The sequence below is a fragment of the Mizuhopecten yessoensis genome, unplaced genomic scaffold (assembly GCF_002113885.1).
Source record: "Mizuhopecten yessoensis strain PY_sf001 unplaced genomic scaffold, ASM211388v2 scaffold10651, whole genome shotgun sequence".
Lineage (NCBI taxonomy): Eukaryota > Metazoa > Mollusca > Bivalvia > Pectinida > Pectinidae > Mizuhopecten > Mizuhopecten yessoensis.
Window position 1 is genome coordinate 1559313 of NW_018408653.1, and position 23599 is coordinate 1582911.

Below are 23599 nucleotides of genomic sequence, written 5' to 3' on the forward strand. Positions count from 1 at the left end.
ATATGTCCATATGTTATTCTGTATTGTATTGCATAACATGTTGTACTTATCTTGTAATATATGTATTATACCCATGAGTCAGTTGACTCGAGGTTAATAAAATAATCTAATCTAAAACCATGATAAATATCATCTAAAATTATATACAACCTGACAAATAATACACATCATTCCTTGTATAAATTGTTTCAACAGTCACAATTATATGTGTGTATACTGCAATCACAAGTGACCACTTGTTCACTCAGTATATGTATATACCCTTGGGCCACTTTGATATCTGTTCAATCTCAAGTGACCAGTTTGCAGTGAGTCTGACCAGATTTTTATGGTAAGATTGTTCAATCGATCTATATATATATGTGTCTATATACTTGTACTTCATATATATTTTTAATTAGTTTACGTTTCTGTCATAAAAATATATTCAGTACTGTACAGTACCTATATAATTAATTTATGTAAAACGAATTGACATGCATAGTAAAAAAAAATCTGCGAAATCAATACAGTATTTAAATTATGTGGCTGCTAGCCCTTTTAAAATTTCTAGACCCAGTTTTTTAGCCCTTAAGATTTATACCTAACATTCACTCACTGCTTTTAACCTGTTTTTATCCTTTAGGCCATATCAAATAACAAAAATCACTTTACATAATAATTAACTACTACAGCACAAGACCGACTTCCGTAATTGTCGGTATCGACGGAGGAAGGAAAAATTATGAAGATGAAGAATGTGAAATAGAGAAAGTTTGCAATCACTTAATGCTCTGCAATTACAACTTATCAAATCATGTTATATTTTTTTTTTAACAATGCCAATACGTGACCAGTGTCGGTGCCCATCTATTTATATGCACACTTCGTATAACTACTGTACATGATGTCTCTACTGACTGTCAAATAAGGTGGAAATGTACAGACAGTCACATGATTTTTGCTGTTTTGTTAAACAGACAATGATGAGCCGTGGTATATAAAAAATTGCCTGCTCCATGTGTATGTCTATTGTTCATGCTGTACCGAATTTGGCTAACTTCAATTTCATTGCAAAAGGGTTTGTGCAAGGGGGGGCTGATCACTGCACCGGTACGTCATAATAATAATAATAATAATAGNATGTACATGTGTTATCATGTTTCCTGCTTTGGTTGAGTTTTGGTATGAATACTTACAGTTCGCACATACTTTTCGATCTATGGACGGCAACATTTGTGTACATGTTTATTACAAATACACACTGTTACGTTCCTTTTATAAAAAATGATGTGTGAGTTAGCAACAATATTATTTTAACATTTTTACAATGTCAACACCGATCGTCCATGGACAGACGAAGGTTCTATGTCATTTAAACGCTTTATATTTTGCACGCCTCTAAACGTTTAAGTGATAAGGACCCAGTGATCTTCAGAAACCCAGCATGGTCTGCTCAATTTCATCAACTTTTTCATCCCCACCACCTCGTTGACCATCATCAAATCATTGTCATCGCACAGGTGAATGAAAATCGAGTTACATGTTCAGAAGGTTTATTTGGAAATGTTTTATATATCTCGATAACGAAGTAAGACACCCAACATTTAACGATTTCCCAATTTTAATCTGGACTTCAGGAAAGCCTTGTTTGCAATGTTGTTTGCGCCTATCTGTAATATATACGCCAAAGACAAATACAATATACCCAGATGCATATAATGTATATGACTCTGCTGAACCAAGGGGTTCGTTACAAATGTCTGAAATACACATATGCTAACACTGATCAGGTCCAGTATCACGCTGATACACTCTGCTGATTGAGCCGTCATGTTTCTTGATTCTTGACAAAGACTTCATATCGTGGTTCATTTCAGAAAAAGTTTTAATTTTAAGTATTTTTTTTTTGAAAATAGAACGCTAAACTCGCTATCTAATCTATCTATCTATATACATGTATATTGTTATGCTCCACAGATACCAAAATGGCTTTAATGCAGAGGGGGTAATTGAGTATACGCATGCAATACTTAGCTTCGTTTAATCCCATTTGGTGGGATTGATGCTTTAAATGCCTCTATTCCGTCCAGGTGGTTCGATCCAATCTGTGGCTGTTTGCACAAAGAATGAGTTTCTGTATTGTTCCGTGTAAATTCTGTTGGGTATTATGACTGCTCTGTTATTGTTCCTGATTGAATTTGGAATTGGTCTTGATGTCTCCCAGTCCTTGAATATACGCTGTCATGTTTTCCTTTTTTCACATTGGAAGTTAATAAAGTCTTTGCTAGGCATTGATGGAAATTGCTCCTCTACTATTTTATAATAGAATGTTAGTCTCTGTTGTTTTCGTCTTGGTGCTGGTGGTGGAAGTTGTAGCTCTTTGAGTAGTTTGGTCATGAATCCCTCTTCCCTTGTTCTGTAATCCTTCTTGATGAAACATACCCCTCTCCGTTGGATGCGTTCCGATTTGTTAAAGTTCGCCTTTATGAACGGGTCCCAGATTATTGCTCAATATTCTAAGATGGATCTGACAAGAGCAATGTAAGCTGTCTTTCTACATTCTCTGGGGCAGTGTTGTAGATTGCGTCGTAGGAAGCCTAAGGTAGAACTGGCCTTTTTCGTGGTACTTGCTATATGTTCTTTCCACTTCATATCCCCTGATAGTTGTAATCCTAGGTATGGGCTTGTCTGTACGTGTTCTAAGTTGTGTCCATTAAGTTGGTATGTGTTTTGCTTTTTCTTCTTAATACAAAGAATGTAACATTTTTTGGCATTAAATTTCATCCCCCAGTTTGCAGCCCAAGTTTCGAGCTGTTTAAGGTCGTCATGAAGTGTTTCGTGGTCCTTGTTTGAGATTATTTCTCGATAGAGTAGGCAGTCATCTGCGAAAAGTCTAACTGTTGATTTCACAGAGTCTGGCAAGTCATTTATATGGCAACCCCTTCATAATCCTCCAAAATTTTGTCAACGTAGGTCTTTTTTACTGGTTTTCTGATATGTTTACTTTGAAGTCATCGTGTACTCTTAAAAAGTTACTGAAAACAAAACTATTCAGTGGAAATGCTGATAATATCTCTTTCGTTATACTGTCAAAGGAAAATGCTCAAATTTAATTTTAAAGTACTATTCAAACCATTTTCTGGCCGTATACTAATTTGGGTAGTGTATCAATTGTGATAGCTGTAAAGACCTATAATAGCTATAATATTGACCTATCTGAAATAGGTCTTTTTAGCTAGGGCCTGTTCGTTTATGGGGAACAACCGGTTTGACCGCGTTTATAAATATAACAATTTCGGGTAAAAATCCTGGCGGACCTGCAAATATTTATGCAGGCCTTGCAAGCTTTGTCAAGGCTCGCCTGAAAGCAGCATCAGATTACTAGGTCCGTCCGTATTTAATAAACGAACAACAGTGGTCAGACTGGTTTGACCGTTTAAACGAAAAGGGTCCTATTTTCAAGTGATATTCTTTTTTAGGGAAAACGAAACAGTCACTTTTAAAAGAAGATTGTATCTAATGATGGTAAAAAATTGGAAATTTTTCATTTATGAAAAATGAAAATAAACATCTAATTGTATGCTTTTTGTAGTCAACATTACCGTTAACCTTATTGTTTTATGCGACTTTGCTTTAATTTAATGAAAATTGAAATCTGAGAAAATATAGCTAAATACAGCTATAATTTATAGGTGAACAAAACTATATAGGTCTTTATAGCTACATGTATATAGCTCAATCGGCAGAGTGTACTGGACCTGCTGATATTGGCTGAACCAATGATACTTTTTAGCTCACAGGGTCCAAAGGACCAAGGTGAGCTTATGCCATACCGTGCTGTCTGCCCGTCGTCCGTCCGTCAACAATTTCTTTAAACGACTTCTTCTTCTTAACCACTGATTGGAATTTAACTAAATATGACTGGAAGCATCCCTAGATGGTGGGGATTCAAAAATGTATAAATGGTGGGGCTGACGCCCCAGGGGATGACGCCCAAGGGGCTGAGGGGCGGGGCAAAAAGGGGGCGATTTGGCTATATTGCTTTAAGCGACATCTCCTCTGGAACTAAGAGATGGATATAAACCATATTTGACTGGAAGCATCCCTAGGTGGTGTGGATTCAAAATTGTACAAATGGTTGGGCTGACCCCCCAGGGGGCTGAGGGGTGGGGCCAAAAGGGGGCATTTTGGCTATATTGCTACAAACGACTTCTTATGTAGAAATATGCACTGGATATGAATCATATTTAATCAGAAACATTCTTGGGAGGCAGGGATTCAAAATTGTACAAATGGTGTGGCTGACCCCGGGCGGCTGAGGGGCGGGGCCAAAAAGGGTTATTTAGCTTTATTACTTTAAGCGACTTCTTCTCTGGAACTAAGAGAAAGATATCAACCATATTTGACTGGAAGCATCCCTAGGTGGTGGGGATTCAAAATTGTACAAATGGTGGGGCTGACCCCCCAGGGGACTTGGGGCTGGGCCAAAAGGGGTCAATTTGGCTATATTGCTATAAACGACTTCTTCCGTAGAACTATACCATGGATATTGATCATATTTGGTCGGAAGCATTCATGGGAGGCAGGGATTCAAAATTGTACAAATGGTGGGGCTGAGCCCCCGGGCTAAGGGGTGGGGCCAAAAAAAATATATTACTTGGAAATGGTTGAGATCCCCACCATATAACCATATATACAATTGCTGAGTATAAAGAGAGGAATGCACATTTGCTTCCAGGATGGCCCTAGGGTCTGGCCCCACCCTTGGAGACTTAACCCCTGGGTCATAACTCTGAAACGGTTAAGATCCCTACCCCAAAACTATATATACAATTGTTGGGCATAAAGAGACGAATGCAGTCATGATATTAGAATTGACCCCAGGGTCTGCCCCACCCTTGCAGACATTACCCCTGGGTCATAACTTTGAAACGGTTGAGATCCCCAACCCAAAACTATATATAAAGTGTACAAATGCTGGACAAAAAGAGACAAATGCAGTCATAATATTAGAATTGACCCTGGGGTCTGGCCACAACCCTAGGGACCTAGTTTCTGAGTCACAGCTTGGAAACAGTTGAGATCCCCACCCCATAACCATACATAAAATTGCTGGGTATAAAAAAATAAAATACATATATGCTACAAGGATTGGCGCATGGATCTCATTTGGAGAATATTTTGCCATGATTGCTTAGATATCCAGGTGAGTGATACAGGCCCTCTGGTTTGCTTTGAGATTTTTCAATGATTTTCATCATGATCACTAGTATGCCATGTGGTTTTGTTGTTATTACCCCGATTGATCCTTTGAGGACTTGATAGTATACTTAGATTTGTGCTAGATTTACATGGCAGTGGTGATTAATATTAAAGCAGAATACTCTTACCCTTCCCAAATACATGGTCATATTCTCCTTCTACTTTTTCAAGGGTATCCCTGTGTAACAGGCGAGGACAAAATTGCACGACCAGTTCAGGGTTCGGACCTGGGAGTCCTTCCCAACTCTAGACGGACACACTACCAATTGAGTTACCTGGTAGTTAACAATCAACCCAGTCCAGTTCCGCTACATTCCTCCCTCCTTGTTTCTAAGTCTTTCACCCCTGAAGACACAACTTATTTACAACCCAGGTTCGGGTATCCCCTTGCCAAGCATGCACTAAATGTTTGAAACAAGGGTTGGTCACAGGCACCACTGTAACAGGAGAAAAAGAAAATGTAACAGCCAGACCGGGGTTCGAATCCAGGACCCTACAAACTCTAGAGGGACGCTCTACCAATTGAGCTACCTGGTCGTCGACGATCGACCCAGTCCCTTTACGCTACACCTGTAAATCTTTCCTTTGTTCATATTTTGCCCTAATGTTGCTGATTTTGCATTCTGTGTAACTGGCAAGGTCGTTTGTCTGGTTTTACATTAGGGCTTTGTATGATGGCACCCAATGTCAAAGTTACACTGATGATATCAAAAACCAACATCATTGTCAAGGACATAACTTAAGCTTCTGACTCACTAGCGCCACGAAATGTTAGGTATTGTAGGATGGAAAGATGGTGCGTTGCGTACAAATATTGGATCATACACCCAGGACAGGTAACATTCATGGTCAAAGGTCACGTTCATTGTCTGGTCCATAATTTGTGATTCAATGGAGACAGCTGAATGAAATTTTTAGGCCTGGTCAGGTTTGGGAGGTGTTTCTACATTATATCAATTCTTTCCAAAAAATTGCAATGTGCACTAATTATAATTATGGAAAATACAATAATGTTAAAAAAAAAATGCATGAACCAGTATTGAAAAAGATGAGCATTTAATTTATTTTAACATTTTTTCAAGTACATTTCTAGGTATTTTATGTGTACATGTTGTATAAGGAAAAATAAAACTGCTCAGAATCTTCTAATGGATTATCTTGGATTGTATTCTAAAAAAGTAATTTTCTTCCAAAACAGTTGTTTAAATGAAGAGACATGGATAAATACACAAGATCTCGATCAAAGAAAATAAAGCAGACAGCATCTTCAAAAGAACCTGATGTTGAGGTGATTGAAATGGTTGAAGATGGTCGTGCACGAGATGGCAAATCAAGGAGGAGCGGTACTGAGAAGCGTCTACAGGAAGAAGTGACTAACACAGAAACCAACGCCCATGGAAAAAACAAAAAAGTGAAAAAATCAAAAACCAAGTTAATTAAGTCGACAGAGAAATTACAGATATCTGATGTTTGGTCACAGCCACAGGTATCAAATGTAGGCTCACCAAAGACACAGGAGTTAGGTGTCAGCTCACCAAAGTCATCGGATTCGAGCACCAGCTCCCACAGGTCACAGGGTTTAAATGTGGAATCACTGCTGTCAAAGGTTGAGTCACCAGAGTCGGAGGAAGAAACTTATCAGATTTCTGAGGAAGATGTTAGCAATTCACAGACAGACTATGACACAGCAGATTCCAGAACAGAAAATACATTTGTAGAATTTCAATCGGAGAGGTACATATGGATAATTCTTTCTTGGCTAATCAAAGGCCAAGAAAAATGTTTCCCTTCTACCCTAAAAATGTTTCCCTTCTACCCTAGTTTTTAGTGCAAATTATACACTATTCTTTTTTTATTTTTTGACAAATTTTAAGTCGGCCACTGTTAAAGACTGAAAATCGTTGTTTATAAATAAAATTTTGTAAAACTTAAAAAAAACAAAAACATTATTAACGTAACTATGCTACCAACCTCAACTTTGTGAGAGACGAATCGTTTATTTGGCAGTAGTTGATGTCCTATAGTCCTTAGGCAGAATCAACTTTGTGAGAGACTAATCGTTTATTTGGCAGTAGTTTGATGTCCTCTAGTCCTTAGGCAGAATCATCTTTGTGAGAGACGAATCGTATATTTGGCAGTAGTTAACTGTCCTCTAGCCCTTAGGCAGAATCAACTTTGTGAGAGACTAATCGTATATTTGGCAGTAATTTGATGTCCTCTAGTCCTTAGGCAGAATCAACTTTGTTAGAGACGAATCGTTTATTTGGCAGTAATTCGATGTCCTCTAGTCCTTAGGCAGAATCAACTTTGTGAGAGACGAATCGTATATTTGGCAGTAGTTAACTGTCCTCTAGCCCTTAGGCAGAATCAACTTTGTGAGAGACGAATCGTTTATTTGGCAGTAGTTGATGTCCTCTAGTCCTTAGGCAGAATCAACTTTGTGAGAGATGAATCGTTTATTTGGCAGTAGTTGATGTCCTCTAGTCCTTAGGCAGAATCAACTTTGTGAGAGATGAATCGTTTATTTGGCAGTAGTTAACTGTCCTCTAGTCATTAGGCAGAATCAACTTTAACCAATCGTTAAGCCCAGCAACATGAATTATTAGTCAATTGATTCTTAGCACAAGGGTACATTTTCCCAATAGAGTATAGTAAAGAAATCATATTAATTTAGACATTGTTTTCATGTCTTTGGTCATTATCATGATACTTGTTGTCTATATATAGAATTTGTCTTAACTTGGAAAAGGAACATGTACAGGTTGCACTGAAACAAGACAACTTATTATCAACTTACAGCTGACGAGTGTTAAAATTATAATATTTTGAATAAGTCAAGGTAGAATGCACAGGTTATAATCTCACAAAAGAGTTCTGCATGTATGTAATGGCAGCTGTGACAATATATCCTAAGTTGATGGTATTCTTTTCATTCAATTCTGTTTACAGTTTGTAGTTCTTGGTTTTGTATTGAATATTTGCAAAGGGAGCAATAATGGGTACCGTTCTACCCTTTCTTTGAATTGAATATGCAATCTGCTCTTATATAAATTAAGGTGAAATTACCTTGATAATAATCATCTCTATAAATACACTTTCTTTCGTTTCAAGTTGATGACCTCACTGTTTATGTTGATGCTGTCCCCATCTCTAATTGTGCAAACAATTGCAGGAGACCCAAAATATTTTGAATACATTATTTCTGAATCATATATATGGAGTAGGTGTTATTGATTGCTTGGGATCACTAACACTTTGCCGGTTTATTTGATCCATTGGTCGTAAAATGGTTGTAGCCTGCACAAGCGGGATTCAGATCTCACCATTGATGTTTTACAGGTTGGTTGATGTGGAAGGCGGACGGCTGTTGATACTAGAGAGCGGACAGGAAGTGTCCCTGTCTGGTTTCTGTACTATGTCAGTGTTGTGTGGCTCCGCTGAGGTGTTTGGCTATCACTGTGACCCCAGCAAGCAACCCGTCGAACTTTTCTCGGCAGTGAGCAACAGTCTGTTAAAAATCAAATGTCTAAGCGTAGAAACAAATTCTGACTGTGTACGTTCTGTTTACTCAGAGAATCGACTTGAGCAGGACGTTGCAGATTGTCTGCCATGCTCCGATGTGGCTGTAATAAAACTAGGTAGACTGGATGCACCTCACATAGACTATGTTACCACGCTCAACACCTTCAAACAACTTTTTTGTGGGATTAAGGATGGTCCCCTCGGGAGGTTCTCTGTGGAATCCAACCAGAGTAAGCGGTTACCACAACTACATCTCAGTAACGACCACTACTTTGTTCTTGACAAATGGAAGGAACAGCTATCTAAAGGTAGGTTAATTGTAACTGACATCGAAGGTCAAATCTACTCTAAAGAGATTTAAAACTGGAATCATTCCAAAAATGGGAAACAGTTTTGTTTTATTTGGCCTAAATTCCAGTATTAATATGCTATTACCGCTGAATTAGTTATTTCTTCAAGTAATTACTATGATTAAATTCTGTGTAAATATAACATGAGCAGAAAACTGTTTACTTTCAATTCCTACAGCACTTCCTATACTATGTTGCTGGAAGAGAAATTTGAGTTTTCATCTTTGGTTATGAAAGAAAAATAAAATGAAAAATGGCACTTTACTTTAAATTGACTTAAAACATTGCAATTATTTTTTACAAAGGATTAATCATAACGTTAATTTCTCTTAACATGTTAGAGATATTGTTTCTCTATTTTGATGTTTACATGTTAGAGATATTGTTCCTCTATTTTGATGTTTATCCCCTTCGTTACAGACCCTGCTTCTATATTGATCACGTGTGGTGGGAAAGGTCAGGGAAAGTCGACTCTTACTCAGTTCTTACTCAACTCAACATTAAATGTGTAAGTTGTTACCTTGAATGTGTGTACAGAGAAACTTTAAGACCAGACACTTGATTCCCAGATAAGACATTTAACGTTTTCATGGGATACTTTCATTTCTTTTTGAACATTTTACAGAAGTTGTTGTGATTTGTACACTTTGAAAAATAGCCCTTCACAAAGCTTTATAGAAATATACCTGATAAGTGTCTGCTTGCAGATTCAAGTGTTGTAAATTGTCATAAGTTATCACATGATTTGTATGAAACTTTGACCAACAATGTTGCTGTAAGCATCAATTTAAATTAACATGTACATGAATAATTTTGTAAATATGTCCAATGAGTGTCAGATTTCTGGATAAACAGATCTCATATTCTTTAATCTGACAGTACATGTATGCATTGTGAGTCCATGAAAAAATATATCTCAAAATGTTATAATGCAGATGGTCGTTTGATGGTCCAGCATGTATATCATAAATATGACAACAGATTGTTTGCTCGCCTGGCCTATTATGATAGGATGGTGTGTCTGATCGTTTTCCTTTAAGACTTGTCCAGAATAACTAAAGAGATTTTGAATAGATTTGATATAGCATTTCCTATTGCCAAGCAATTTAGAGTTATTTAATTGGAGGGTGTCCCTGTGCCTTCAGGATGATACACATTGCAGTACAAGTATTATTCTTGAAGCTATCATCCCTTAATGCAGAATGTGCTGATCTCCAGATACCTGTTGTATACCTATCCTTAATCTGTACAATGTGTTTAACAAAGGGGGGCTTATTGCCATGCATCAGCTCACTGGTAAAATGGGGTAGATATAAGCAATATTGATGTAAGCTGATCTTTGTTTTGCAGCCTGGACAAAGTGTGCTATTTAGACTGTGATCCTGGACAGACAGAGTTCACTCCCCCTGGAAGTTTGTCTCTACATACTATCACTAACCCAGCATTAGGTATGTCCTTATATTACCTCACTGCGCCCCATAACACAAATGACTATATAAATGTCCATAAAATGGAACCACTTTGTAAGTTTTGTTTATTATCCTCTTCAAAGTATACTTATTTGTGCATGGTGTTGCAGTTTGTCAGATATGGCTGAATGTATGGCTGATTTCAGTTTGACAGATATGGCTGAATGTATGGCTGATTACAGTTTGTCAGATATGGCTGAATGTATGGCTGATTACAGTTTGTCAGATATGGCTGAATGTATGGCTGATTACAGTTTGTCAGATATGGCTGAATGTATGGCTGATGCATGGTTCTGTATACAGTATAATGATGTATTGAAGTTTTGTTTAAGCATTTGTGTGTAAATTCACTCTTAATTGTTGAAATTGTTTTTTTTATACTGTAGTTACAATCATATAGAAATTTTGTGTGTTAGAAAGCATGTAGCACTTCTAACGTTAATTTGCTGAACCGGCCATTTGCAAATTCCAATGCAGTCTAAATTCTTCATTAGTACAACAGTGTTTTGCATTTTTTTTCTGAAGAGTGTAATTTTTACTGGTAATTCCAAAGCAGATAAAGTGATGTTGTTTTGTACATTAATGACTTACTGAATTGTTTGTCTTTGTAGGGCCGCCGTTTAGTCACCAGAAAGAACCAGCAGTGTAAGATTTAGTACATCTACTAAGTTAAACTAAATATGAAGTACACTATAAACTTTTTTTAACTGTAACTGTTATTAGGTTTTAACATAGTAAAAAAATCCAAGATGGCTACCATTGATTCTGATTGGCCGATATGTCATGGTTTGTTACAAATCTAAAGAAAAAAGTTGCCAAAATTAGTTTTAAATGTTTTTTTATGACCCCAAGTTAATGTTTGTAGTATTTTAATGCTATGAAAAGTTTGTAAGCTCTGTCCTGTCTGGAAGGCTTTCCTTACATTCCCTCTTACATTTGGAACTTGTTTTAAAGCTCTGTCCTGTCAAGAAGGTCTTCCTTACGTTCCCTCTTACATTTGGAACTTGTTTTAAACAGTTGGTGCTTTAATGGAAACGTGTCCCCAAATGGAAACCCACATTTATACCTTAACTGTATAAGACAGTGTTTCCATGGCTACACTCAGATGAAGCCACGTCCACCTCTAGTGGTCAACACAATGGGCTGGATATCAGGTAAGTTACTGTAAAAAAGATTTTGTGTTAACTGGTCTTTGCTTGGTTGAGTCGCGTTTGATGTGTTACTAAATTACTGCTGGCCTTTGTCTACTTTACTGAGTAAAGTGAGTTATGGTGGATCAGTCCGTGTATATTTCACTTCAAGCCTTCATCTGCTTCACTGATGGAGTCACGTTTGATGTGTTACTAAATTACTGCTGGCCTTTGACTAGATGTCCTTCACTTTAGGCCTTGGTTTGCTTTCCTGTTAAGTCAAGTTCAAACACAGTGGTCAATTAAGAGATTCCCAGTTACGAGTTATTATTATACTGCAGGTCTTGGTCTACTATTACTGATTAAGAGAGTCAGTTACGAGTTATTATTTTACTGCAGGTCTTGGTCTACTATTACTGATTAAGAGAGTCAGTTATGAGTTATTATTTTACTGCAGGTCTTGGTCTACTATTACTGATTGATACTCTGAGAATCGTTCAGCCTGACCTTGTGATACAGATAGATTCCAAACATGCGGACGGAAACCTTCCCATGTTGACCCCCACAAACGTAGCCCAATCTGACAGCTGGTCCAGTCAATGCAAGGTGAGTACATGATACAGTGTTGCTTCTAGGGCGCGGGATCGCAGAATTCCCGCAAAAATGTAAATAACCCCGTGTGGGCCTAATGCCGCAACTCTTTGATAAATCCCCCCTTTCAGACAATCCTTTGCGTTCATTTATTTCTTTTGCAGTTCAATCGTTGTACGATAACAAAGTCGGCCATCTTGTGCAAGAGACCGAAACATCTTTTGAAACCCGAAGGGCCAAGTGAGCTTATGGCATGGTGCGGCGTCCGGCGGGCGTCAACTTTTTACTTTACACAACCTCTTCTCAGTAACCAAAAGGCCTAGGGTGATGATATTTGGCCAGAAGCATGCTTGGATGAAGGGCTACCAAGTTTGTTCAAATAAATGACCTTCATCAGTTTTCAAGGTCACGGGAGTCAAATATGTTAAAATCTTTAAACAACTTCTCCTCAATAACCAAGAGGCCCAGGGTACTGATATTGGGCCTGTAGCATGCTGGGATGAAGGGCTACCAAGTTTGTTCAAATGAATGACCTTGACCAATTTTCAAGGTCACTGGGGTCATATGTCTTAGAATCTTCAAACAACTTCTTCTCAAAAACCAAAAGGCCCAGGGTACTGATATTGGGCCTGTAGCATGCTGGGATGAAGGGCTACCAAGTTTGCTCAAATAAATGTTCTTGACCCACTTTCAACCTAATGTCCTTGTTCGACCTTCAAGGTCACAGGCATCATATGTTTAAATCTTTTAACAGGCTCTTATGAATCAAACACTGATATTCTGCCTGTTGCTGTATTTTAGTCCACTTTTAAGATTACAAGTGTGAAATTAATACCAGGTGAGCGATGCAGGCCCATTGGGCCTCTTGTTAAAGCTACACCAATCAAAATGGGGCTCTTAAAGTAAACATTCTCGCACATGCGGCGACCTCGTACTGGACCTACACGAGGTCTGAGGTGAATGTACATGTACAGCTTCTAAATGAACAGGAAAAGAACGCTGTTTGAGTTAAGTTTCACGGCAAACCGCCACCATTTAGACAGGGATGAGAGAGAGGTTACCAACAAATCTGAAACCGAAGCAGGTGATAGAATTCAGCATAGTATAGCTGGGTCCATCATTATATAGAAATTAAGATCTAGACACAAAAATGTATAAAAATATCTTTTTTTTCCCTGTGATTGATCTCATGTTCAAAATGTAAAAATTACACTAGAATGCACCTACAGCCACTCAGATATCAAAATTTTTCTGGGGGAGACCCCCATACCCCCCTTGCAATAGAGGGCTGCTGCCTGCCCCGTCCCACACCATCCCCTGCCTCATCGCTTCGTTCCTCGGTTGCTGCATTCGGCAGCAGGCCCCCCTATTTCACATTGAAGGGGCCCAAGGGGAAGCATTTTAATACTCTATTTAGTTCACTGAGTTTGCCTTGATCTCGCTCAATTAAAGGTTGTATATTTTATTACTTGGTACAAGTTGATCCAGCCTGTTTCAACTTACTCAAATACACCGTCTATTTACATTCATATGCTTTCTATTTACTACAGGAGCAACAGAAGAATATTCCTCAGAAGGATCACAGTGTGCTTATCATTAATTCTGTGGTGGACACAAAGTCAGGGTAAATATCGTACCATTCAGCCTGGTCACCATATGAGTTTGAAATCCATGGTGCTTAAATCAAGGCCAATGTCACTGTTATTAATTATAGAATATTATCAACCAAGTCAGTGTCTCCAATCAAGTGTCTTCATTTATTTAGTAGATTTTAATCAAATTTTGTACAAAGGTCAAGTATGAGAATTCCTCTGATGGCCAAGGTTACCACATAGTCCATAACCCTAATTAATAGAATTGTTAGTCCCACATAGTCCATAACCCTAATAAATAGAATTGTTTGTCCCCATAGTTCATAACCCTAATAAATAGAATTGTTTGTCCCCATAGTTCATAACCCTAATAAATAGAATTGTTTGTCCCCAATAGTCCATAACCCTAATAAATACAATTGTTTGTCCCCATAGTCCATTACCCTAATAAATAGAATTATTTGTCCCCCATAGTCCATAACCATAATAAATAGAATTGTTTGTCCCCCATAGTGCATAACCCTAATCAATAGAATTGTTAATCCCCCCTTGTCCATAACCCTAATAAATAGAATTGTTTGTCCCCATAGTTCATAACCCTAATAAATAGAATTGTTTGTCTTCCATAGTCAATAACCCTAATAAATAGAATTGTTTGTCCCCATAGTTCATAACCCTAATAAATAGAATTGTTTGTCCCCCCTAGTCAATAACCCTAATAAATAGAATTGTTTGTCCCCCCTAGTCAATAACCCTAATAAATAGAATTGTTTGTCCCCCCTAGTCCATACCCCTAATAAATAGAATTGTTTGTCCCCCATAGTCCATAACCCTAATCAATAGAATTGTTAATCCCCCCTTGTCCATAACCCTAATAAATAGAATTGTTTGTCTTCCATAGTCAATAACCCTAATAAATAGAATTGTTTGTCCCCATAGTTCATAACCCTAATAAATAGAATTGTTTGTCCCCATAGTTCATAACCCTAATAAATAGAATTGTTTGTCCCCATAGTTCATAACCCTAATAAATAGAATTGTTTGTCCCCATAGTTCATAACCCTAATAAATAGAATTGTTTGTCCCCAATAGTCCATAACCCTAATAAATACAATTGTTTGTCCCCCATAGTCCATAACCCTAATAAATAAAAATGTTTGTCCCCCATAGTCCATAACCCTAATCAATAGAATTGTTAATCCCCCATTGTCCATAACCCTAATAAATAGAATTGTTTGTCCCCCCTAGCCCATAACCCTAATAAATAGAATTGATTGTCACTCTAGCAATTATATTTTTTCTGAGATTATAAGACAGACATGAATGTTGAAATAGTCCATAATCCTAATAAATAGAATTGTTAGTCCCCCATTGTCCATAACCCTAATCAATAGAATTGTTTGTCCCCCCTAGTCCAGAACCCTAAAAAATAGAATTGTTTGTCCCTCATAGTCCATAACCCTAATAAATACAATTGTTTGTCCCCCCTAGTCCATAACCATAATAAATAGAATTGTTTGTCCCCCCTAGTCCATAAACCTAATAAATAGAATTGTTTGTCCGTCATAGTCCATTACCCTAATAAATACAATTGTTTGTCCCCCCTAGTCCATAACCATAATAAATAGAATTGTTTGTCCCCCCTAGTCAATAACCCTAATAAATAGAATTGTTAGTCCCCCATTGTCCATAACCCTAATAAATAAAAATGTTTGTCCCCCATAGTCCATAACCATAATAAATAGAATTGTTTGTCCCCCCTAGTCCAGAACCCTAAAAAATAGAATTGTTTGTCCCTCATAGACCATAATCCTAATAAATAGAATTGTTAGTCCCCCATTGTCCATAACCCTAATAAATACAATTGTTTGTCCCCATAGTCCATTACCCTAATAAATACAATTGTTTGTCCCCCATAGTCCATGACCCTAATAAATACAATTGTTTGTCCCCCATAGTCCATGACCCTAATAAATACAATTGTTTGTCCCCCATAGTCCATGACCCTAATAAATACAATTGTTTGTCCCCCCTAGTCCATAAACCTAATAAATAGAATTGTTTGTCCGTCATAGTCCATTACCCTAATAAATAGAATTATTTGTCCCCCATAGTCCATAACCATAATAAATAGAATTGTTTGTCCCCCATAGTGCATAACCCTAATCAATAGAATTGTTTGTCCCCCCTAGTGCATGACCCTAATAAATAGAATTGTTTGTACCCCATAGTCCATAACCCTAATCAATAGAATTGTTTGTCCCCCCTAGTCAATAACCCTAATAAATAGAATTGTTAGTCCCCCATAGTCCATAACCCCAATAAATAGAATTGTTTGTCCCCCATAGTCCATGACCCTAATAAATACAATTGTTTGTCTTCCATAGTCCATAACCCTAATAAATTGAATTGTTTGTCCCTCATAGTCCATAATCCTAATAAATAGAATTGTTAGTCCCACATAGTGCATAACCCTAATAAATAGAATTGATTGTCCCCCATAGTCCATAACCCAAATAAATAGAATTGTTTGTCCCCCGTAGTCCATTACCCTAATAAATCGAATTGTTTGTCCCCCATAGTCCATGACCCTAATAAATACAATTGTTTGTCCCCATAGTCCATAACCCTGATAAATAGAATTGTTTGTCCCCCCTAGGCCATAACCCTAAAAAATAGAATGGTTTTTCCCCCCTAGTCCATAACCCTAAGAAATAGAATTGTTTGTCCCCCATAGTCCATGACCCTAATAAATACAATTGTTTGTCCCCCCTAGTCCAGAACCCTAAAAAATAGAATTGTTTGTCCCCCCTAGTCCATAACCCTAAGAAATAGAATTGTTTGTCCCCCATAGTGCATAACCCTAATCAATAGAATTGTTTGTCCCCCCTAGGCCATAACCCTAAAAAATAGAATTGTTTGTCCCCCTTAGTCCATAACCCTAATAAATAGAATTATTTGTCCCCCATAGTCCATAACCATAATAAATAGAATTGTTTGTCCCTCCTAGTCCATTACCCTAATAAATAGAATTGTTTGTCCGTCATAGTCCATTACCCTAATAAATACAATTGTTTGTCCCCATAGTCCATAACCCTGATAAATAGAATTGTTTGTCCCCCATAGTGCATAACCCTAATCAATAGAATTGTTAATCCCCCATTGTCCATAACCCTAATCAATAGAATTGTTTGTCCCCCCTAGTCCATAACCCTAATAAATAGAATTGTTTGTCACTCTAGCAATTATATTTTTTCTGAGATTATAAGACAGACATGAATGTTGAACTGCATCTAGTATATCTATAATTATACTTCGAATGAGCTCACATTTTAGAGTGAATCCAGAGTTTCTTACATACTCTGTTAATGTTTCTCTTAGGTCAAGGTCATAGTAGGTGGTCGAATGTCAAGTAACTTGAAACAATTGTCCAGACCAAAATTTATGAAAAACTGACTGATATTTCATGAAACATGATACATTCATGTACATGTATGTTAATTATTGTTATTTAAGGAAAAAGCCAAAATGTACCACTGCCATAAGTCATTTTCCTAGACATTTTTACTAAGTTAGGTGTTTTCAAAGGAAAGAAATTCTAAAATGACTTAAAACTTGACATTGCAGCAATTACAGCAGAGCCCGACACCTCAGGGACATGGCACTGTTAAGTTACCTCACGAAGGGCTTACCGGAAGGATTGATGGCAGCTAAACCCTGCATGGTTTCCTGGTCCACAATCGCCATTCATGTTTGTCATGCAACAGTTCCATCGTCCCAGATCTTAGAGGCCATCAATGCATGTGTTGTAGCACTCTGTTGCCTTGACGATGAACATCAGGTGAACTTCTTATCTTGTTCAATTGGTGTTTTTGTGGTACTTTGTCAAATATTTTGATATTTAAACATGATGCTGGTTTGAATCCCAGTCTTAATTGGCTACTGTTTATTTTACCTAGTTTATAGTAAGCTGCAACATGTCAGTTCAGTAGCTTTCAGAAGTCGGGGGTATAAAACCTAAAAATGATCAATTGTATTAACATGTCATGAAAGGAATGAGTGATCTTCTAATATTTCTTAATCTTCATTCCTTGATCAATCATACCATAGAATGTTTTGTTTTCTGATACTCATGGTTTAGGAGCAACTCACAGCTCAATTTGCCTTCAAGATAAATCATTGATATTTTTGTCTGTATTACATTGCTAATGATTGTTTTGTTTGTTTTGTAGCGTTATAGAGAGGGAGAGGATTCTCCTTGGTTGCTGAAGAAGACACCCGTTTGTGACTGTGTGGGATATGGTAAGGTCATGCATATTTCTGTGGACTTCAGGCAGTTGAGAACTGTCCATGACGAGATGCTACATACACTAGCATTATCTCAGAAAATAAATACTTAATTACTGTGTATTCAGAAATGTCCCAAAGTTTGTGCGCATGATTCAACTGAAATGTTTTATTAGATAATATAAATCATTGCAAATGAAATCTCTAACAGAATAGGCCACAGCTAGGAATCCAAATATACATATGTTTATACCTACGTTAAACAATTGATATGTGAGGGCCCAAACATATGGAAAATGAACAAATTTTCATTTCTACCATTAAACATTGTTTCTGTAGACAGTTCTTGTACTTGTAATTTTTGTCAATGTGATGCTTGGCATTCTCCTTCATAAAACAGTGACTTCGGCTCTTTGGATCAATCACTGGAAAGATTTTGTGGTACCTTTCTATCAATATTATTTCATTCATAGTACACACAGTAGCCACAGTAATATAATTATGGTCAATGACTGCCGACCAATTTTTTGTTATAATGAAAATAAAGGGATCAAATGATATTTTTTTCATAATGTTTAATGACGATATAAAAATGTTTTATTGAGATAACCTCTTTCGTCGGCAGGTTTCGTGCGAGGGATAGACAAAGAAAAGAAATGTTTGTATATAGTGAGTCCTGTCCCACTCTCCAAACTTAAATCTGTCAATCTGCTGATGAGGGGCAATGTGAACCTAACAGAAGACCTCTTCCTCAAGGTCAGTGTCAACACACACAGCAAACCTCTTACATTTGTTTGGGGGAACACTCTCCATTACAACACTGTCACTCACAACATCAAGATAATTCACCCAAACATCAGAATCTTTCACTCCAATGTCAAAATCGTCTATTTTAATGTCAAAATCATTTTCCAACATCAAGATAATTCACGGAAAATCAAGGTAATTCATTTCAACATTAAGGTCCAGTATCAAGGTTACTCCTAAAACATCAAGGTCATTCGTCACAACATCAAGGTCAATCACCTCAACATCATGGTCATTTGCCACAACATGATGTCATAAGAGTCAATTACCATTAAATGAAGTTAACCTACATAACATCATTGAGTTCACTTACCACAACATGAAGATCACTTACCATAACATCAAAGTCACTTTTATTTAACATCATAGTCCCATATATAACAACAGTCACCTTAACATTAAGTTCATTTACAATCATGCATAGATCCTCATATCAAAGGTCTCTTGCCACAACTACATCAAGGTCACTCACCACAACTACATCAAGGTCACTCGCCACAACTACATCAAGGTCACTCCCCACAACTACATCAAGGTCACTCGCCACAACTACATATAGGTCACTCGCCACAATATCAAGGTCACTTCCCACAACATCAAGGTCACTCATGATCACCACAACTCCATCAAGGTCACTTTCCACAACAACATCTAGATCACTCATCGCAACATCATCTAGGTCACTCATCACAACTACATCAAGGTCACTAACCACAAATACATCAAGGGCACTTCCCACAACATCAGTGGTCACTTACCACAACAGCATCAAGGTCACTCACCACAACTACATATAGGTCACTCACCACAATATCAAGGTCACTTCCCACAATATCAAGGTCACTCATGATCACCACAACTACATCAAGGTCACTTACCACAACAACATCTAGATCACTCATCACAACATCATCTAGGTCACTCATCACAACTACATCAAGGTCACTCATCACAACTACATCAAGGTCACTAACCACAAATACATCAAGGGCACTTCCCACAACATCAATGGTCACTTACCACAACAACATCAAGGTCACTCACCACAACTACATCGAGGTCACTCACCACAACTACATCAAGGTCACTCACCACAACTACATATAGGTCACTCACCACAATATCAAGGTCACTTCCCACAACATCAAGGTCACTCATGATCACCACAACTACATCAAGGTCACTCACCACAACAACATCTAGATCACTCACCACAACTACATCAAGGTCACTCATCACAACTACATCATGGTCACTCATCACAACTACATCAAGGTCACTCACCACAACTACATCAAGGTCACTCACCACAACTACATCAAAGTCACTCACCACAACTACATCAAGGTCACCCACCACAACATCAAGGTCACTTGCCACAACAACATCAAGGGCACTTCCCACAACATCAAAGGTCACTTACCACAACAACATCAAGGTCACTCATAATCACCACAACTGCATCAAAGATAATTCATTATAAGGTCAAACATACAACGTCACATCAGAGTCACTCACCACAACACCAAGGTCATTCACAACATTATTTTATCGGGGTCAAATATATTGTACGAGAAAAACTGTAAAATGTAATTGGAGCTTAGTATTTTATATTGAGCTAAGTTTGCACAGCAGATGAGGTCAACCTGCCCTATATTCAGTACCTTACCAACAATTGTGTGCTATCACCTCATAAGCCCTATCAGTTAGCAAGACAAGTTATTCAAACAGCACTCCCACGACAGAAACAAATCCCCCCCCCCCCTTCCTTCCAAATATTTCGTACAAGCCCTTTACATGTATGGTAGTCTTGATAAGTCTGACCCTTCTCTATACATTGAAGAGTCAGGTGCCTTAGTCTCCGCCTTTTGCATCCTCTTTCTTGCCACTTGCTTTTACTGTTGGATCTAGGAAAAACTTTTAGTCAAATACCATGTAACAGGGCACATTGCATTACACTGACGCCATGTAATTAAATGCAAATGCTACTATTATGCCAGTATTGTACCATGTTTTTCTATCCCCCATTTGATCATACAACTCAGGGACCTAGTGGTCAGCACATGATTACAACCCTGAAGTTGAACTTGTGTAACTTACTGGCCCCTTAATTGACTCAGCTTACTAAGCGGCCATGCTCATTGAGCGTTTAATCAGTCATAACTACATCAACTCTTGTCCCATGTCTCATCACAAATGCGAGACCACAAGTCTAGTTGATCTTAACCTCCAGCTTCTCAGCTGCGTTTTCTGCCATACAACAAAGGGACCAAGTGGCCAGACAATATATCGCCTGACTTAAGGTTATATTTGTACAAGTTAAACCCAGAAGCTGAATTTGTGCATCCCACTTGCCCCTTGCATTGACTAGGAATACTAAGCGGCCATGCTCATTGAGTATTAGGGCAATCTTATCCTTGACCTTCAGCTTTTCTGCTGCTCAAGCTTGCCCTCAAGGGAGGTCAGATATAGAAAGTAGCTAGGCACCCCTATCTTCTGTCATAATAAATACAACCAGGTGATCAGTACAGGTAAGATGGGCATTTTATTTACTTGTAAGGTTAACAAACTTTTGACAATCTTATCAACATATTTGTGTTTGGAACTTGATAAGATTTATTTAACCTCAACTCTTATTTCTCGTTTATTATTAATGTTTGTCTCATGTTTGGTTTTTGACAGGCTTTCCCAGGAGTTGTACCATATGTTGATATTACTGCAACTACCAAGGGATCTGGTGCACTGAGGCAGCGAAAACGTATGCCAAGGAAAACCTAGTCAAGACTCAGCTTAAAAACTGAAAGGATCCATAAAGATAAGGAACAGGTGTAAAAAGCAGTGCTGACACAGGGACATGATTCATGGTGATAAGTTCTAGGTTTAAACAGCAATACTGACACATGTACAGGAACATGATACATGGCTAAAAGGATCAGCTGTAAACAAGTGTAGACACATGGACATGATAGATGGTGATAAGTAAGGGTCAGCTAAGCATTGGTGACACAGGGACATGATACATGGAGATAAGGATCAGCTGTAAACAGAAGTGTAGACACAGGGACATGATATATTGTGATTAGTAAGGGCCAGCTAAGCATTGGTGACACAGGGACATGATACATGGGGATAAGGATCAGCTGTAAACAAGTGTAGACACATGGACATGATAGATGGTGATAAGTAAGGGTCACCTAAGCATTGGTGACACAGGGACATGATACATGGGGATAAGGATCAGCTGTAAACAAGTGTAGACACATTGACCTGATAGATGGTGATAAGTAAGGGTCAGCTAAGCATGGGTGACACAGGGACATGATACATGGTGATAAGGATCAGCTGTAAACAAGTGTAGACACATTGACATGATAGATGGTGATAAGTAAGGGTCAGCTAAGCATGGGTGACACAGGGACATGATACATGGTGATACGGATCAGCTGTAAACAGAAGTGTAGACACAGGGACATGATATATTGTGATATTGTAAAAAAGCAGAGATGATACAGGGACATGACACATGATTATAAGGGTCAGCTGCAAACACAGTGTGCTGACACAGTGACATCATATGATAATAAAGGTCATGTGTTCATAGCAGTGCTGACATAGGGATGTCACATGGTTATAAGGGGCATGTGTTCATAGCAGTGCTGACACAGGGACGTCACATGTTTATAAGGGTCATGTGTTCATAGCAGTGCTGACACAAGGACGTCACTTGGTTATAAGAGTCATGTGTTCATAGCAGTGCTGACACAGGGATGTCACATGGTTATAAGGGTCATGTGTTCATAGCAGTGCTGACACAAGGATGTCACTTGGTTATAAGAGTAATGTGTTCATAGCAGTGCTGACACAGGGATGTCACATGGTTATAAGGGCCATGTGTTCATAGCAGTGCTGACACAGGGACGTCACATGGTTATACGAGTCATGTGTTCATAGCAGTGCTGACACAGGGACGTCACATGGTTATACGAGTCATGCGTTCATAGCAGTGCTGACACAGGGACATCACATGGTTATAAGAGTCATGTGTTCATAGCAGTGCTGACACAGGGATGTCAAATGGTTATAAGAGTCATGTGTTCATAGCAGTGCAGACACAGGGACGTCACATGGTTATAAGAGTCATGTGTTCATAGCAGTGCTGACACAGGGACATGATACATGGCTATAAGGGAAAAGCTGTTCACAAAAGAAGACAACATATATTGTTTTTAATACAGCTTACAAAATGATCAACATGTTGCAATGAATTTATTTAGTTTTGAAATAAATATATTTCTGATCAACAATGAAATTTTGTTTATGTCATGCTTGTGTCTTCAAAACACACTACTGGAAATCACTTTATTTTTACATGTAATTAATTTAACAAACTTTTTCTGCAGGTGATGGTATTATTGAGGACTGAAGTGTCCTTCACCCTTGGTAACTTAAACACATGTATTTAACTTGCATACATATGCATGTATTAGACAGCAGACATTAAGATGGGTGCCACGTTTTGCACATGAAATTTTCGCCCATCTAGAACACTTAGATTTGCATCAGTTTTTAGGTCACCTGAGCTTTAGCTCAAGTGACCTATTGCTATC

The 23599-nt window shown here is 38.0% G+C and overlaps 2 protein-coding genes across 4 annotated transcripts in view; one reads left to right on the forward strand and one right to left on the reverse strand.

The window, feature by feature from the left end:
- The window catches only part of LOC110461739 (uncharacterized protein DDB_G0284127-like), a 10913-nt gene extending 9548 nt beyond the window's left edge, over positions 1-1365 (reverse strand). The window contains exon 1 of one of the 2 annotated variants that reach the window (XM_021515370.1): positions 1192-1365. The gene's annotated coding sequence lies outside the window, so the exon portion shown is untranslated. Of the gene's footprint in view, positions 1-1178 lie in introns of both variants that reach the window. The other variant, XM_021515369.1, reaches the window with a different exon arrangement.
- Positions 1366-1392: 27 nt separating this feature from the next.
- Positions 1393-23273, forward strand: LOC110461738 (polynucleotide 5'-hydroxyl-kinase NOL9-like). 2 transcript variants are annotated; one of them, XM_021515366.1, is made up of 13 exons: positions 1393-1502; positions 6443-6978; positions 8584-9074; positions 9537-9624; positions 10467-10564; positions 11197-11230; positions 11603-11739; positions 12173-12321; positions 13857-13930; positions 17526-17739; positions 18131-18200; positions 18811-18941; positions 21675-23273. In XM_021515366.1, the coding sequence occupies exons 2-13, from the start codon at positions 6461-6463 to the stop codon at positions 21768-21770; spliced, it is 2100 nt and encodes a 699-aa protein (XP_021371041.1). In that variant the 5' UTR covers positions 1393-1502; positions 6443-6460; the 3' UTR covers positions 21771-23273. The 2 variants fall into 2 exon arrangements, with proteins under 2 accessions (XP_021371041.1, XP_021371042.1); XM_021515367.1 differs by lacking the exon at positions 1393-1502 and adding an exon at positions 5404-5522.
- The last annotated feature ends 326 nt before the right edge of the window (positions 23274-23599 follow it).

Bases quoted from the DNA above. Each gene is read 5' to 3' on its own strand.
- LOC110461738 (XM_021515366.1), top strand. From the start codon at position 6,461: ATGGATAAATACACAAGATCTCGATCAAAGAAAATAAAGCAGACAGCA. The intron at 11,231-11,602 runs GTAAGATTTAGT...TGTTTTAAACAG, and splicing joins CACCAGAAAGAACCAGCAGT to TTGGTGCTTTAATGGAAACG. The intron at 12,322-13,856 runs GTGAGTACATGA...TATTTACTACAG, and splicing joins GCTGGTCCAGTCAATGCAAG to GAGCAACAGAAGAATATTCC.